General features: G+C 42.9%; 1 protein-coding gene across 1 annotated transcript in view; it reads right to left on the bottom strand.

Moving 5' to 3' along the window:
- Positions 1 to 9200: 9200 nt before the first annotated feature.
- The window catches only part of CC2D2B (coiled-coil and C2 domain containing 2B), a 37755-nt gene continuing 31752 nt past the window's right edge, over positions 9201 to 15203 (bottom strand). The window contains 2 exon segments of the mRNA XM_008577880.1: positions 9201 to 9389; positions 11406 to 11583. Coding sequence (XP_008576102.1) covers positions 9201 to 9389; positions 11406 to 11583 — 367 coding nt within the window.

Raw genomic sequence — 15203 nt, 5'->3', positions numbered from 1 at the left:
GTGGGAGACTTGTTTAATAACAAAACTTCATATAACATTTAAACACAAACATTCATATAAAAACAAAAGTTCTGGTCAGTTTTCTATGCGTGCCAGAAGACTTGCACAATTAGGTTTTAATGTGGGAGAAAAAACATTCCTTCACACACATCTCTACTTTGCCTCCTCTAGTAATCTCACACTTGGTCCAAGACTAACATCACTGCAAATAAATGAGGCCTTCTCTGGCACCAGCCCATCCAAGTGCATTTGGGGAAGGTATACAGACTGGGGTTCTTTGTAGATAAATTTGGGTTCTCTGCTCTCTGTTTGTGGTAGTGAAGCAAACAGTGGGAGCTGCAGTGTTCCTGCAATGGAAGACATGAATGTTCTTTGTCTTATCTTTACCGCATATAAAACTGCTTCACATTCCTTGATTATTTCTTTTTAAATGATAACTTGTTCTGTCATGTTTAAGTAAATTATATAAATACTTTTCTCAGTGAAGCACAGAACAATCAAATACAAGAAAGTATAGTGCTTCCTACTTAGATCCCTGTCCGCTCTTTCTTGCGGGGTTCCTGTCATCTAGATGGGATCTAGATGGGCCTCCTTGGGGCACCAATGGGAAACAAAAGCAGCAAAAAGTGCCCAGAGGCAGAGTGAGGGGATGTTCACTAAAGAAAAAAAGGGTACTGAGATTTAAGACCATTTCCTCCCTTCCTCACAGAATCGAGAGAGTTTAGAGTTTCCTGGGAGTGTCTTCGAAATATTTGGAGCTGTAAGGGTTTATGTCACTAGCATCTTAAGAGCAAGCTTTTGGGAAGTCCCAAGAAGCCAACCTCAGCCCTCAGTCAAACACGGTAGATATTCCTTTTTTTCTTTACCAGTTAAATAATCTTTTATCTTATGATAGGCAATTACCTTAGGTTAACTTCTGCCTGATATTGCATCAGAACTAGCATCAAACGTACTAGCCTCATTTTAGTAATGACAACATTCTATAAGGCTGAGTTCTCACTCAACAGTGCATTGGAATTACCTGAGTAGCTTGTTGAAAAGAATGAAGGTTCTGGAGCTCCACTCCCAGAGGTTCTGATTCAGTTGGTCTTGGGTGGTATCTGAGAATCTGCATTTTCAACAAGGTTCTCCAGATGATTCTGACAGAACTGGTGTAGGGTCCACAATCTGAGAAACATTGGCCTTGGGGAGAGGCCAGAATTGCTTCTTTCCCAGAGTAAGACATACTACAGTGACCAAAGACAGCCAGACTGTCCAGAAGGTCCTTCTTGAAGAGGTCTCTAGTGTGGAGGTCACCTAGACCTGTCCTCAAAGACTCAGGGGCTTAAGTCTCCATAGTGGCCGGCTCTATAAGTGAATCAATAATTGGTCTCAGAACTTGGCTGGACGTCAGCATAAGCAGCAAAATCCCAAAGTACCAGAAAAGTTTGGGTTGCTTCTGATAGATCTTGGGTATGGCCAGTGCCATCTTGCATGCAGTTGCATCACTGACGTCATCGCAGATGTGACAGGTGCCATCGTGGATGTGTTCAGATCACCTTGGATATGACTGATGTCATATGACTGACGCCAGTCATGGACGTGACTGGCGCTATATTGAGTACAAAATGGCCACCGCAGATGTGACAGGTGCCATCGTGGATGTGTTCAGATCACCTTGGATATGACTGACGTCATATGACTGACGCCAGTCATGGACGTGACTGGCGCTATATTGAGTACAAAATGGCCACCAGTCCTTTACCCTACCTCATGGTTTCTTCAAACAAAGAAAACCTCTACCTCCTGGTTTCCCAAAGGACCCTTCCCCCCCACCTAGAGGTACCTCCCATCTTGACTACATCACCCCTACCCACCACACCTGCACCAATAGTCGACCTGATCCCACACACCAGCACTCCCTCCCCCTCCCTGCCTGTGTTTTTCACACCCACCAACCCATATAAGCATATGTACTCCTCCTAGCTGCCTGCCCCCAACCATTTTGAGCACAGCCCAGCAGGTTTATGCAGCAGGAGCGCTGCTGCGCTCCCAGCGCTGCACTCTCCTGAGTGTGCCATGGGCTCGGTCCCCCCGGGAAGGGTTTTGGCCAAACCATCAGCCAGTCCCCTCTCTTGGGTTGAGAGGCTCCTGGCCACCCTTCCCGGACCTGCTGGACCAGATGCTCCCAGGACGCTCTCGTTTTAGCCTTGCCGCTTCAGACCAACACATCCACCACCGGCCTCATTTGGGGTGAGTTAGGGGAGTCTTTCCCATCTACTCCTATGGGTTTTCTCGATCCTCTGTTTACGACTACAATCTTGCTTGAAAGACCAGGTGCCTGGCCGAGAAAATCCCTCTCCTGCCCCGGTTACTGGGGATGCCCTCATATTGGTGGCTGCCCTCCGTCCAAGGGGGAAGAACAACAACAGGGACACCTCTTGTTCCCGCCCTCTTTCTACTGGGACTTCTCTTTCTCACCCTCAGCATGGGATCCTTTCAGACCAAACCCTCCTGGTCTACTCCTCTGGGGTACCTCTTGGCTAATCTACAATCTCTTGGTCTACAAGGAGATAGAAAACCCAAACGGCTCCTTTTTTATTGTAATCAAGTCTGGACTAGATATAAACTTGATAACAGATAACAATGGCCAGAAAACAGCACCTTCAATCTGGCCACCCTAACAGATCTTGATAATTTCTGTCACAGAAGTAGCAAGGCAGGAGAGATTCTCTACATTCGGGCTTTCTTCTATCTTCAGTCTCACCCCTCCCTCTGTCAAACCTGTACTACATCCCAAATCCTCCTTGCCCACTCTCGGCCTCCCCCATTGGATGTCAACTCTCCCTTTGATCCCTCAGACCGCTCCGCACCCCGGTCCCCCATATGCCTCTGGCCCCTCCCTAGCCCCTTCCCCTGCCCCAACCCCTCCCCCTTCACCACCCTGCACCCGCTCTTGGGATGCCTCCTCCACCCATCTGGCCCCTCCTGACCCACCAGCCCCCTTGTATCCCCTTTGCAAGGTTGCTGGTATGGAGGGCATTCTTCATGTCCATATTCCCTTTTCTCTTTCTGACCTTTCCCAGATTGAAAAGTGTCTCGGATCTTTCCAAATGGACCCCGAGACTCATGTAAAGGAATTTAAATACCTCTCACAATCCTATGACCTTACCTGGCATGATATTTTCATGATCCTTACAACTACCCTTTCACCCGAGGTTTGAACAGGTCTGGGTTGCAGCCCAACCACACACAGATGAGTCACATGCACAAAACAATAGCTTGCCCACAGGTGTTGAAGCCATCCCCCATGTTGGCCCCAATTGGAATTATCAGAGTGGACATGGGGACCATGACCTCTGAGATCAAATGGTCACCCATATACATTCTGCTTTACAAAAACTTACCCACAAATCAGTTAACTATGATAAATTGAGAGAAATTACCCAATGATCCACTGAGAACCTCAGCAAGTTCCTAACCCATCTCTCGGAGGCACTATAAAAATATACCTGCATAGATCCCTCTTCCTCAGCTGGGACAGCTCTCGTCCATTCCCATTTTATCACTTAGTCTGCCCCAGACATTCAGAAAAAACTAAAAAATCTTGAAGATGGCCCCAATTCTAGCCAGAGAGATCTCCTCAATCTGGCTTTTTTTTTTTTTCCTTTTTGTCTTTTTTCGTGACCGGTAACGGGATCGCAACCCTCAGTGTTCGCACTCATACCGCAACCGGCAACGGGATCGCAATCCTTGGTGTTGCGCCCACACCGCGCTCAACCCGCACTCATACCGCAACCGGCAACGGGATCGCAATCCTTGGTGTTGCGCCCACACCGCGCTCAACCAGTGAACAGACCAGTCTCTATATGGGATCCGAACCCTCGGCGGGAGCGCTGCCGCGCTCCCAAGCACTGCACTCTACCGAGTGCGCCACCGGGCTGGCCCTGGCTTTCAAAGTTTTAAACAACAGAGAGGAGGAAAAGAAGGAGCTATACAAGAGAGATCAGGCCAAATACCAGCTTCTGGCCAATGCCATCCGGGGACTGTCTTCTGCCAAGACCTGTTCACCTTCACGTGGACCAATCCTGACACACATCGATCCCAACAACTCACCAGGATGGTCCTGCCCCAAGGGATTCGGGACAGCCCCCACTTCTTTGGCCAAGCCTTAGCTTGGGACTTATCTGAACTTCCACCCACCTCTAGCACTACACTACAATAAGTAGATGACCTTCTCCTATGTAGCCCCTCATATGAGGACTCACAGGCCTACACTATTGCTCTCCTTAATTTCCTGGCCTCCAGGGGATATCAAGTGTCCCCCAGAGAGGCCCAAATTTCCTCCCCTTTGTTCACCTATTTGGGAGCCCACCTTACTCCCAGCACCAGAGAGATAACAGTAGAGATAAACAGACTTGCAAGAGTCTAATTTTTGAACTCCCTACCCCTACCACAAAGGGTGAAATCCTTTCTTTCATGGGACTTGCAGGGTACCTTTGCCTATGGAGTCCCAATTTTGGCATGCTAGCAAAGCCACTTTATGAGGCAACAAAGGGGATCTAGCCATTCCCTTAGATCCCACAAAGCCCATTCATTCTCCCTTCCAGTAACTAAAGGCTGCTCTCCTCACAGCCCCAGCTCTATCTCTCCCAAACCTGTCTTTTCCTTTTATTCTATATGGCACCAAGACCCAAGGACTGGTGGTTGGGGTTTTGGGACAAGAGACAGGAGATATTTTCTCCTCAGTTGCATATCTCTCAAAACAACTAGACACCACAGCCCGGGAATGAGCCCACTGCTTATGGGCCTTGGTGGCAGCTGCCCTTACACCACAAGAAAGCTCTAAATTAACCTTTGGACAACAGTCATTTTCCCCCCCATCATCTTCAAGACCTTGTCAGTCATAAGGCAATGTCAATTCTCTCTCCCTCCTGTCTACAACTCATCCACCTTACTTTCATTGAAAATTCTCAGTTTTCCTTTAAACCTTGCCCTCCCTTGAGCCCAGCCACTCTCATTCCAAGGCACTCTCAACTATAGAACACAACTGGATGGAGGCCGTATATTTTTTCCTCGATCCCTTTCCACACATCCCACCACACCCCATTGCAGAGCCCCAACACACATGGTTCACAGACGGGAGTGCCACCTCTGCACCAGCCCCCTGGGTGGGATATGTCATAGTAAGCATAACACAACCCATTGAGGCTGCTCCCCTTCCTCCCAACACCACCTCCCAACAGGCAGAACTTGTTGCCCTCACTCACACTCTCACCCTGGCCAATGATATGTGAGTCAATATATACATGGATTCTAAATATGCCTACCACATCTTACATTCTTGCACAGCTATATGGAAGGAGAGAGGACTCAAGACTACCCAAGGAGGGCCCATAAAAAATGAATGCCTAATCAGGATGCTTCTTGAGGCTGCCCAGCTTCCAAAGAAGGTTGGAGTTACATACATACACTGCAGGGGACACCAGGCCTCTAATAGCCCCATAGCTCAAGGTAACAAACGAGCAGAACTTACTGCAAAACAGGCCACTCAATCACCAGACCCCCACACTTCCTTCACCCAGGTTCTTCTTATGACTCCTATGCCTTCACCCCAGTATACCCCTCAAGAGGTACACTGCCTCCTAGAACTGGGGGCATAAAAGAAAGATGGAGGGTATGTTATTTCTGGTAGTTATGTTCTCCCTGAGACACAAGCAAAACAAATCCTCTTAGATTTTCATAATACTATCCACATAGGCCACGAACCCCTGTCACACCTCCTCACCTCAGAAATCATCCCGTTTTGGCCTACCCACCAGCCTGCAGTCAGACAATGGCCCGGCATTCATTTCCCAAGTCACACAACTCACAGCCCAAGCCCTATACATCAAGTGGAAACTTCACATACCATATCGGCCTCAGTCATCTGGCAAAGTAGAAAAGGCTAATCATCTTATTAAAACACACCTCACCAAATGGCCCATGGAGCTTCATCTTCCCTGGACACAGCTCCTCCCTTTGGCACTAGCTCGCTTATGGGCTGTCCCCCATAAACCCACTGGCTTCAGCCCATTTGAACTCATGTATGGCAGGCCCTTCACCCTTACGCCACTACCTCCTAGCCCAGCACCTTTAGGCCAGTATCTCTCTACTCTTTCGCTTATTAGGGACCTTCTTCATGAGCAAGCCAACCTTTTACTACCTCATCCTTTCAACACTCCTCCCTCAAATTTAAAACTAAGCCCGGGACAACAAGTATACATTAAAACCCAGACCCCAAAGCCCCTCTCACCATGCTGGGAGGGGCCTTATACAGTACTTCTCACCACCCCCATGGCAGTAACGGTATAAGGAAAGACCTCCTGGTACCACCTATCACTGGTAAAATTAGCACCTGAGGCTCCACCCAACGAATCTATGCACACCAACCCAGAGGGGTCCCTCTGCTCAACCCCTAACCCAACATTTCCTTATACTTCATCTATCATAGGGCCTACAAAATTAAAAATTTCTAGGACCTCCACTCTTCCCTCAGTTCCAAAGGAGAAATCATCTCCCCTCCTGCCAATCACCCCCTTGCTTTTACAGGCCCTCTCTACCTTGCACATACAAGAGCCACTCCAAGATTGATCCCAACCTGCTATTGTGAATTTGCCATCGTGGGACATGATAAGCATATGCCACCCTGTGTCTCTAACCTTTATTGTGCTACTTGTCCTAACACTGGCTATAGGATTGGCATCCACCACCCCAAGAGATTGCAGCACCATAGAAAAAATTCTCCTGGCACTCCTATACCTCCTGTCAGTAAGATGTTTCTTACCAATCTCAGTCAATGTACCTTTTAAATTAACTCTTTCTGCCCCAATCACAAAAGAGATGATATTTCCCCTTGCAGTTATCCTTTCACTGTTACAGGCCCATTTAACATCATTTATTCAGGATCTAATCCGAGATGGACCCCAGCCTGCCTCCTTTGACATAGATAACATCCTTGAGTGGGTGACTCAGCTAGCCTGGCAGGGCGTCCTCTGTGATTACACCCCCTATGAATTTGCCTTGTACTCCTTTTTTCTATTGTGTGTTCTCTCAGCTCCCCGGCCCTTATATGTTTCCTCCTTCTGTTTATATGGCTCTCACCATTAACACAGATATCTGCTTCACCATGCACATAGTGAATTTCCCAGGTCAGAATCTTCAGGTTGGGATGGACAATTGGTGCACAGGCACTGGCAAGACTTGAGCATGGGACTGTCAAAACTAGTTTCACAGCTATTACACATCTTCTGGCCCCCTGAATAGGTCCACAGCCATATCATGTTCCCACAAGAAAACAAACTACTGGATGGTTCTTTCCAAGGGGGATTCTGCTGGAGCCCAGTGCCCTCCAAGAGGCAAATATGTGTGCTTCACTAAAACTACACACCTAGGTTATAGTGATGGGGTAGGGCTCCAGGATGAAACACATCAAAAACAAATTAAGCAAGTTATTAAAAGTCTTACTCCCACCCAGCCAAGCCAACATCCTCTACGGCTCCCTTGACCCCGATGTCCATCCCAAATAGACCCCAAAGTTATACAGCTCCTCAATGCCACTCACCATTTGCTTAATTATATGTCCCCCTCATTAGCAGGGGAGTGCTGGCTCTGCCTGCGATTGACCCTTCCCCAATACCAGGCTACACCCCTGTCTAACTTCAATCTGTCTAACTGGCCTACAGATCATCATACCTCAGTCTTCTTGGGGGTGGTGGTCACTCACATCACTTTAACTCAGCCAGCAGGGTATTGTCTAACAAATCTTACTGGCAATATAGAAGTGGGCAATCTCACAGTAAAAGATTGCAACCAAACCATTCTGAGGGACAACACAAACATCACCTGTAGCTCCTGGAAGGGGGTCTACTTTGTGGGCCGTTTTCATACCAATGCCTTCCAATGCAATTTTAGCACCCCAAATTAACATTGTCCCTGGCAACCAAATTTTAGAAATCCCTCTGGTGGCTCATACTCAAGTGAAATGAGCTATTTGGGTTATTCCCCTGCTCCTTGGGCTCGGCATAGCGGCAGGAGTGGGAACAGGAGTGGGAGGCATAGCTACCTCAACAACTTACTGTCATAAAGTAACCCAAGAGCTAGCTGATGGAATTGAACAGGTAGCCCAAACTATGATAGCCCTCCAAGACCAATTAGATTCCCTAGCAGAAGTTGTCTTACAGAACAGGCAAGGACTAGACCTGTTAACAGCACAGAAGGGAGGTCTCTGTCTATTCTTAGGAGAAGAATGCTGCTTTTATACCAATAAATCTGGCATCATAAACAAATATGGCCCAACAACTCTGTCACCAAATGGCAAAAAGGAGACAGGCTGCCACTGATTCTTGGGAAGGGTGGCGCGAGCTATGGAAATAGACGCCTTGGCTGATGCCCCTAATGGGACCCCTTACCATGCTGGGCCTTCTCCTGCTGTTTGGCCCCTGTCTTTTCCAGTGTTTCTCCAATTTTTTGCAGGACCATATGCAGGCTTTTGCCAGTCGGAAGGTAAATGAATTGTTCATGGAACATAAACATCAACCTCTCCCTTTAGAAGATCTCACCCTATGACAGGATGACGGCATTTTTGTGTGGCCAGATTTTTCCTTCTCACCCACTCTCAGCAGGAAGTAGCTTCAGAAGAATGAGACCTTCGCCCCTTTCCCCTTTTTTATACTTAAAAGGCAGGAATGATAGATCTTGGACATGGCCAGTGCTATCTTGGATGTGGTCACATCACCTTGGATATGACTGACATCATCATGGACACGACTGGAGCCATATTGAGTACAAAATAGCCACCAGTCTTTTACCCTACCTCGTGGTTTCTTCAGACAAAGAAAAACTTCCACCTCGTGTTTTCCCAAAGGACCCTTCCCCTCCCGCCTAGAGGTACCTCCCATCTTGACTACATCACCCCTGCCCACCACACCCGCACCAATAGTAGACCTGATCCCACACACCAGCACTCCCTCCCCCTCCCTGCCTGTGTTTTTCACACCCACCAACCCATATAAGCATATGTACTCCTCCTAGCTGCCTGCCCCCAACCATTTTGAGCACAGCCCAGCAGGTTTTTCCTTTTTTAATAAAGCCTGAATGGTACCCGGTGTTTTGGTTTGTTTTCTTTCAGCTTCTGATCTAGGGGCCCATAGTACAATCTTTTCCTTTTCCCTTCTTCCTTTTCACTGATGTTGGGCTAAGGAAGCCAAATAGACCCACACAGATAGTACGTTGTTTGGGTATGGGTGAATATATACAGCTAAAGCAAATTCTGTCTGGGGAAGTTCAGAAGAGTGAATTCCAGTTTGATACACGGCATCAATAATTGACTCTACATCAGTGTATGGCATCTGGATAGGAAATCCTGTGACCTGGATCAAGGAAAGAACAACACACAAACCCACATTACAATCATGTAGGTAATCTAGAATTATTGTATGCAAAAAGATCACAGAAGCCTCAAAGAAATGGTAGTCATAAAACAATAATAGTTTTTTGTGGGTGCTGGTTTTGTTCTAGGTACAGTGCTAAATGCTTCACATATATATTTAATCCTCAAACAACCCTATGAGATAGGTTCTATTATAGACCCCATGTTACAGATAGAGATGAGCACACCATGTCTGTCTGATTCCAGAGCCTGTGCATCTAACATTCCACATGTTTGCACCATTTCTACATAGCAAACTGCTGACAAGAAAATTACCTGGTTCCACATATAAGGGATTTAACTGAGAATTTTGGAAGAATTTAGTCAACATCTATTCAGTTTATATTTATTAAGTGATTAAAAGATTATGGAACATGATCCTATGTAAATTATCTATTTAATATAATAATATACAGACAACTATCAGAAACCTCTTTTAAGTTTTAGATTGCTAAGCATAAAATAAGGCCTGAAATAGTCTCACTGACATAACAGATATCACTTAACCATAGAAAAGGTGGTTTGGGTTAGAATCACCTTGGGAAGTCTGTTCACATGCTTTTCCCATGTAGTTACGTAGTACACTGTTCTCCCCCTAGTTTACTTAATAAAATATATTGCAATTACCTGTTTTCTGGTCTGTCTCTCTAACTAGCCCTTAATCTCTGTGAATGCACAAGATTTTATCTGTCTTGTTTACTGTCATAACTCCAGTGCCTAGTACAATGCCTGGCACACAGAATAAAGATAATAGCATTTACTAAACACTTCTAGATGCTGGGTGCTATGGTAAGTATTAACTCACTTAATCCTCACCACAACCACAAAATGTAACTATTTTTGCCCCTGATATCCACTGGGGTAGAAGGTATATAGAGGTTAGATAACTTGCCCTACATCAAAGCTAGTGAGTACTTAAACCGGAATTTGAACACAGGCTGCAGGGTTCAATCCAGATTTATTATTGTTGGCTGTGCGCTATCAAATGTTCAAATAATTTTACACAGGAAGTCTAAGTTTTAAACCTTGGCTTATATTTAACTATGATTAGCTTATCTGTTTACCCTTCTAATCCTATTTTTAAAAAAAGCAATACAAAAACAACTTCCTTCTTATTCATGAATGACTAGTGACTGTAGATCCTTCTCTGGCAGCCTAAGTGTTCAACTCCCAACAGATCCCTTACTGTCTATTCTCAGGGAGTTCCCCTAAGAGACATCTTCTAGTTTACTGTGTAGTAGGGGAAAGGACTCTCACCGTTGAGAGGCTGAGTTTTCAAAAATCCTCTGGATCAGTTCACAGAGAAGAGGAGGTGAAAGGATGCTCAGAGCTGGAGGTAAGGTAAGAGAAGGAAAAGAGGACCCTAACAATATACCAAATGCCCACCATGTTTACTTATAGACTTGTTGAGTTTGAGATGCCTTTTTACCATCTAAGAAGATGTCAATGGGCTGATGAATATATAAGAGGGAGGTCAGGAGCAAAGTCCAGGCTGAATGTATAAATTTGGGAATAATTTGCATATAGAAGATACTGAAGCTTGCCTGGAGTCCTTTTGTCCAGAACTAATTACAGGGAATTCAACCTATTACTAGAGATCATTTTTCAGTTTCTTAGTAGCAGGCTGGTTTTTGTTTGGGCATCTCTTTTCAAAGTTTATCACTCATACATCATAAAACATACAACTGGTTCCAAAAAATGCCATGCAATGTGGTCCTGGTAATAATTGTTCACATTTGAAATTTCTTGGTCTATAACTAAATGCATTTTAATGCCATAGCATTTATCTTCCAGGATCGGGATAAAAGGCATTTCAAAGACATTTAAGATTGCTATTGTTTAGCAGTTAGATAAAACAAATAACAATATAAATAAAACAAAAAACAAATAACATATATAAAACGAAAAACAACACAGATAAAACAAATGTCATTAATACATTAAATCATATACAAACCCAATAAAATTGTAGCAATTTTTCAAGTTCACTCTCCTCTTCATGAGAAACAAAGCTTCCTCTGCCAAGTTCCAGCTTTGGGAGGATTTGTCGCAAAACAGAAGTACACTGTCGATTCCAACGTGTTGGGTGTTTAGGTCGCCATTCCATCATTTTACACTTTAGAGTCCTTTCAATCCTAAGGTAAGAATGCAAAGATCATTTTATGACAAATTACAACTAAAATGTGATAAGAATTTTGTTAGTTTTATTTAGGAATGAGAATACTTTTTATTATTATTATTTATTTATTATGAATATTCATGAGATACAAAGCTGGTTGTCCCCCCCTGCCCAGATTCATACTGGGGGCATACCCATTACCAGAAATTACTTTTGTACCCTTTGTCCCCTCCCAATTGTTCCCCAACCTCTCTCCCCCTCCCCCTCTCCCCTCCACTCCAATTTGTAGCCCTAGGAATGTTCCCTCCCTCTGCTGGATCATGGCACTACTGTGGTCTTTCTTTCCTGCATTCCTTTCTCTCTTAGCTCCCACATATGAGTGAGCACATGTGGTATTTATCCCTCTGTGCTTTGCTCATTTCACTCAACATGTTTCTCCAGGTTCATCCATGTTGTTGCAAATGGGAATATTTCACTCTTTTTTTATGGCAGAGTAGTATTCCATAGTGTATATATACCATAGTTTCATTATCCAATCATCTATTGATGGACATTTAGGTTGGTTCCATATCTTGGCTATTGTAAACAGAGCTTCAATAAACATGGGAGTGCAGGTATCTCTTCGACATGATGATTTCCATTCCTCTGGATATATATCCAGAAGAGGGATTGCTGGATCATATGGAAGATCTATCTGTAGTTGTTTGAGAAACCTCCATATTATTTTCCAAAGTGGTTATACTAATTTACATTCCCATCAACAGTGCAGTAGTGTTCCCTTCTCTCCACACCCTCGCCAGCATTTGTTATTCACCATCTTTTTTATCATAGCCAGTCTAACTGGAGTGAGGTGGTATCTCAATGTGGTTTTAATTTGTATTTGCCTGATGACTAGTAACGTTGAGCATTTTTTCATGTATCTGTTGGCCATTTGTATGTCTTCTTTTGAAAAATGTTTATTCAGCTCCTTTGCCCATTTTTTAATTGGGTCATTAATTTTTCTACTGTATAATTGCTTGAGTTCTATGTATATTCTGGATATTAGCACCTGGTTGGATGCATAGTTAGCAAAAATTTTCTCCCACTCTGTAGGTTGTCTTTTCACTCTGTTGATTGTTTCCTTTGCTGTGAAGAAACTTTTTAGTTTGATATAGTCCCATTCGTTTATTTTTTCTTTTGCTGCTTGTGCTTTTGGGCTCATGTTCATAAAGCCAGTGCTCAGACCTAATTGCTGAAGTGTTTCACCTATATTTTCCCTTAGTAATTTTACAGTTTCAGGTCTTATGCCTAGGTTTTAAATCCGTTTTGAGTTGCTTTTAGTATGTGGTGAGAGATGCATATCTTGTTTGATTCTTCTGCATACGGATATCCAGTTTTCCCAGCACTATTTGTTGAAGAGGCAATCTTTTCCCCAATGTAGGTTTTTTGCTGCCTTTGTCTAATATCAGATGGCTATAAGCCTGAGGAGTGATTTCTGGGTTCTCTGTTTTACTCCACTGGTCAGAATATCTATTTTTGTACAAGTACCATGCTGTTTTTGTTACAACAGCTTTGTAGTATAATTTGAAGTCAGGCAGAGTTATGCCACTGGCTTTATTTTTTTTTTGCTCAGGATTGCTTTGGCTATTTGGGGTCTTTTGTTTTTCCATATGAAAGGTAAGATTGTTTTTTCCATTTCTGTGAAGAATGTCATTGGTATTTTGATGGGGATTGCATTGAATCAGTAGATCACTTTGGGTATGGTATTTTGGTGGGGATTGCATTGAATCTGTAGATCACTTTGGATAGTAGAGACATTTTCACAATGTTAATTCTTCCAATCCAAGAGCATGGAATATCTTTCCATCTTTTTGTGTCATCTTTAATTTCTTTCAAAAGTGGTTTGTAATTCTCACTGTAGAGGTTTTTCACCTCCTTGGTTAAATTGATCCCTAGGTAACGTATTTTTTTGGTGACAATTGTAAATGGGCTTACTTTCTTTATTTCTCTTTCTGTTAATTCATTATTTGAGTATGTAAGTGCTGATTTGGGGGCATTTATTTTGTATCATGCAATGTTACTGAAGTTATTAACCAGCTCTAGGAGTTTTTTGATAGAGTCTTTAGGTTTTTCTATATATCATGTCATCTGCAAATAGGGAAAGTTTGACTTCATCTTTTCCAATCTGGATTCCCTTTATTTCCTTCTCTTGCCTGATTGCTCTATCTAGTACCTCCAGTACTATGTTGAATAGAAGCAGTGAGAGTGGACATCCTTGTCTTGTTCCTGTCCTTAAGGGGAAGGCCTTCAATTTTTCCCCATTCAGGATAATACAGGTGGTGGACTTGTCATAAATGGCTTTTATTGTGTTAAAATATTTTCCTTCTATACCTAATTTGTTGAGAGTCTTTATTGTGAAGGAATGTTGAATTTTGTCAAATGCTTTTTCAGCATCTATTGAGATAATCATATGGTCTTTGTCCTTGAGCTTGTTGATGTGATGTATCATATTTTTTGACTTTCATATGTTGAACCATCCTTGCATCCCTGGAATGAATCCCACTTGATCATAGTGTATAATTTTTTTTAATAAGTTGCTCTATTCTAATTGCTAATATTTTGTTGAAGATTTTAGCATCTACATTCATCGAGGATATTGGCCTGTAATTTTCTTTTTTTGTTGTGTCTTTATCTGGTTTTGGTATCAGAGTTATACTGGCCTCATAGAATGAGTTTGGGAGAGTAGCATCTGTTTCAATTGTTTGGAATAGTTTCATGAGAATTGGTATTAACTCCTCTTTTAAAGTTTGATAGAATTCAGCTGTAAAGCCATCCAGATCCTGACCTTTTTTTGTTGGAAGATTGCTAATTACCACTTCAATCCCCTTGCTTGTTATTGGTCTGTTCAGGTTTTCTATCTCTTCTTGGTTCAGTCTTGGGAATTTATATGTGTCTAGAAATTTATTCATATTTTCCAGATTTTCAAATTTGTTGTCAAACAGTTATTTATAATAGTCTCTAATGATTCTTTGTATTTCTGTGGTATCAGTTGTAATGTCTCCCTTTTCATTTCTGATTTTTGTTATTTGGGTCTTCCCTCTCCTTTTTTTTTGTCAATCTAGCTAATGGTGTGTCTATTTTGTTTATCTTCTTGAAAAACCAACTTTAGTTTTGTTGATATTTTCTATTGTTTTTTGGGTCTCTATTTCATTTAGTTCTGCTCTGACCTTAATTATTTCTTTCCATCTACTGCCTTTAGGTTTGGATTTTTGTTGTTTTTCAAGTTTTTTGAGGCATAGTGTTAGATCATTTATTTGAAGTCTTTCCATTTTTTTGATATAAGCATTTGCTGCAATAAATTTGCTTTTTAGTACAGATTTGCAGTACCCCACAAGTTTTGGTATGATGTATCTTTTTTTCATTAGTTTCTAAGAAATTTTTTGATTTCCTGTTTAATTTCTTCTTGGACTCACAGGTCATTCAGGAGCCTATTATTTATTTTCTATGTATCTATGTAGCTTCCAGAGTTTTGGTTATTGTTTATCTCGTTTTAGTCCATTGTGGTCTGAAAAGATTGTTGGAATGATTTCAATTTTTTAAAATTTGCTGAGACTAGATTTGTGACCTAATATGTGGTCTATCCTGGATAATGTATCA

Source organism: Galeopterus variegatus, unplaced genomic scaffold (genome assembly GCF_000696425.1).
Source record: "Galeopterus variegatus unplaced genomic scaffold, G_variegatus-3.0.2 Scaffold1597, whole genome shotgun sequence".
NCBI classification, from domain to species: Eukaryota; Metazoa; Chordata; class Mammalia; order Dermoptera; family Cynocephalidae; genus Galeopterus; species Galeopterus variegatus.
Note: the sequence above shows the minus strand (reverse complement) of the source record. Positions and strands in the feature narration are given on the sequence as shown.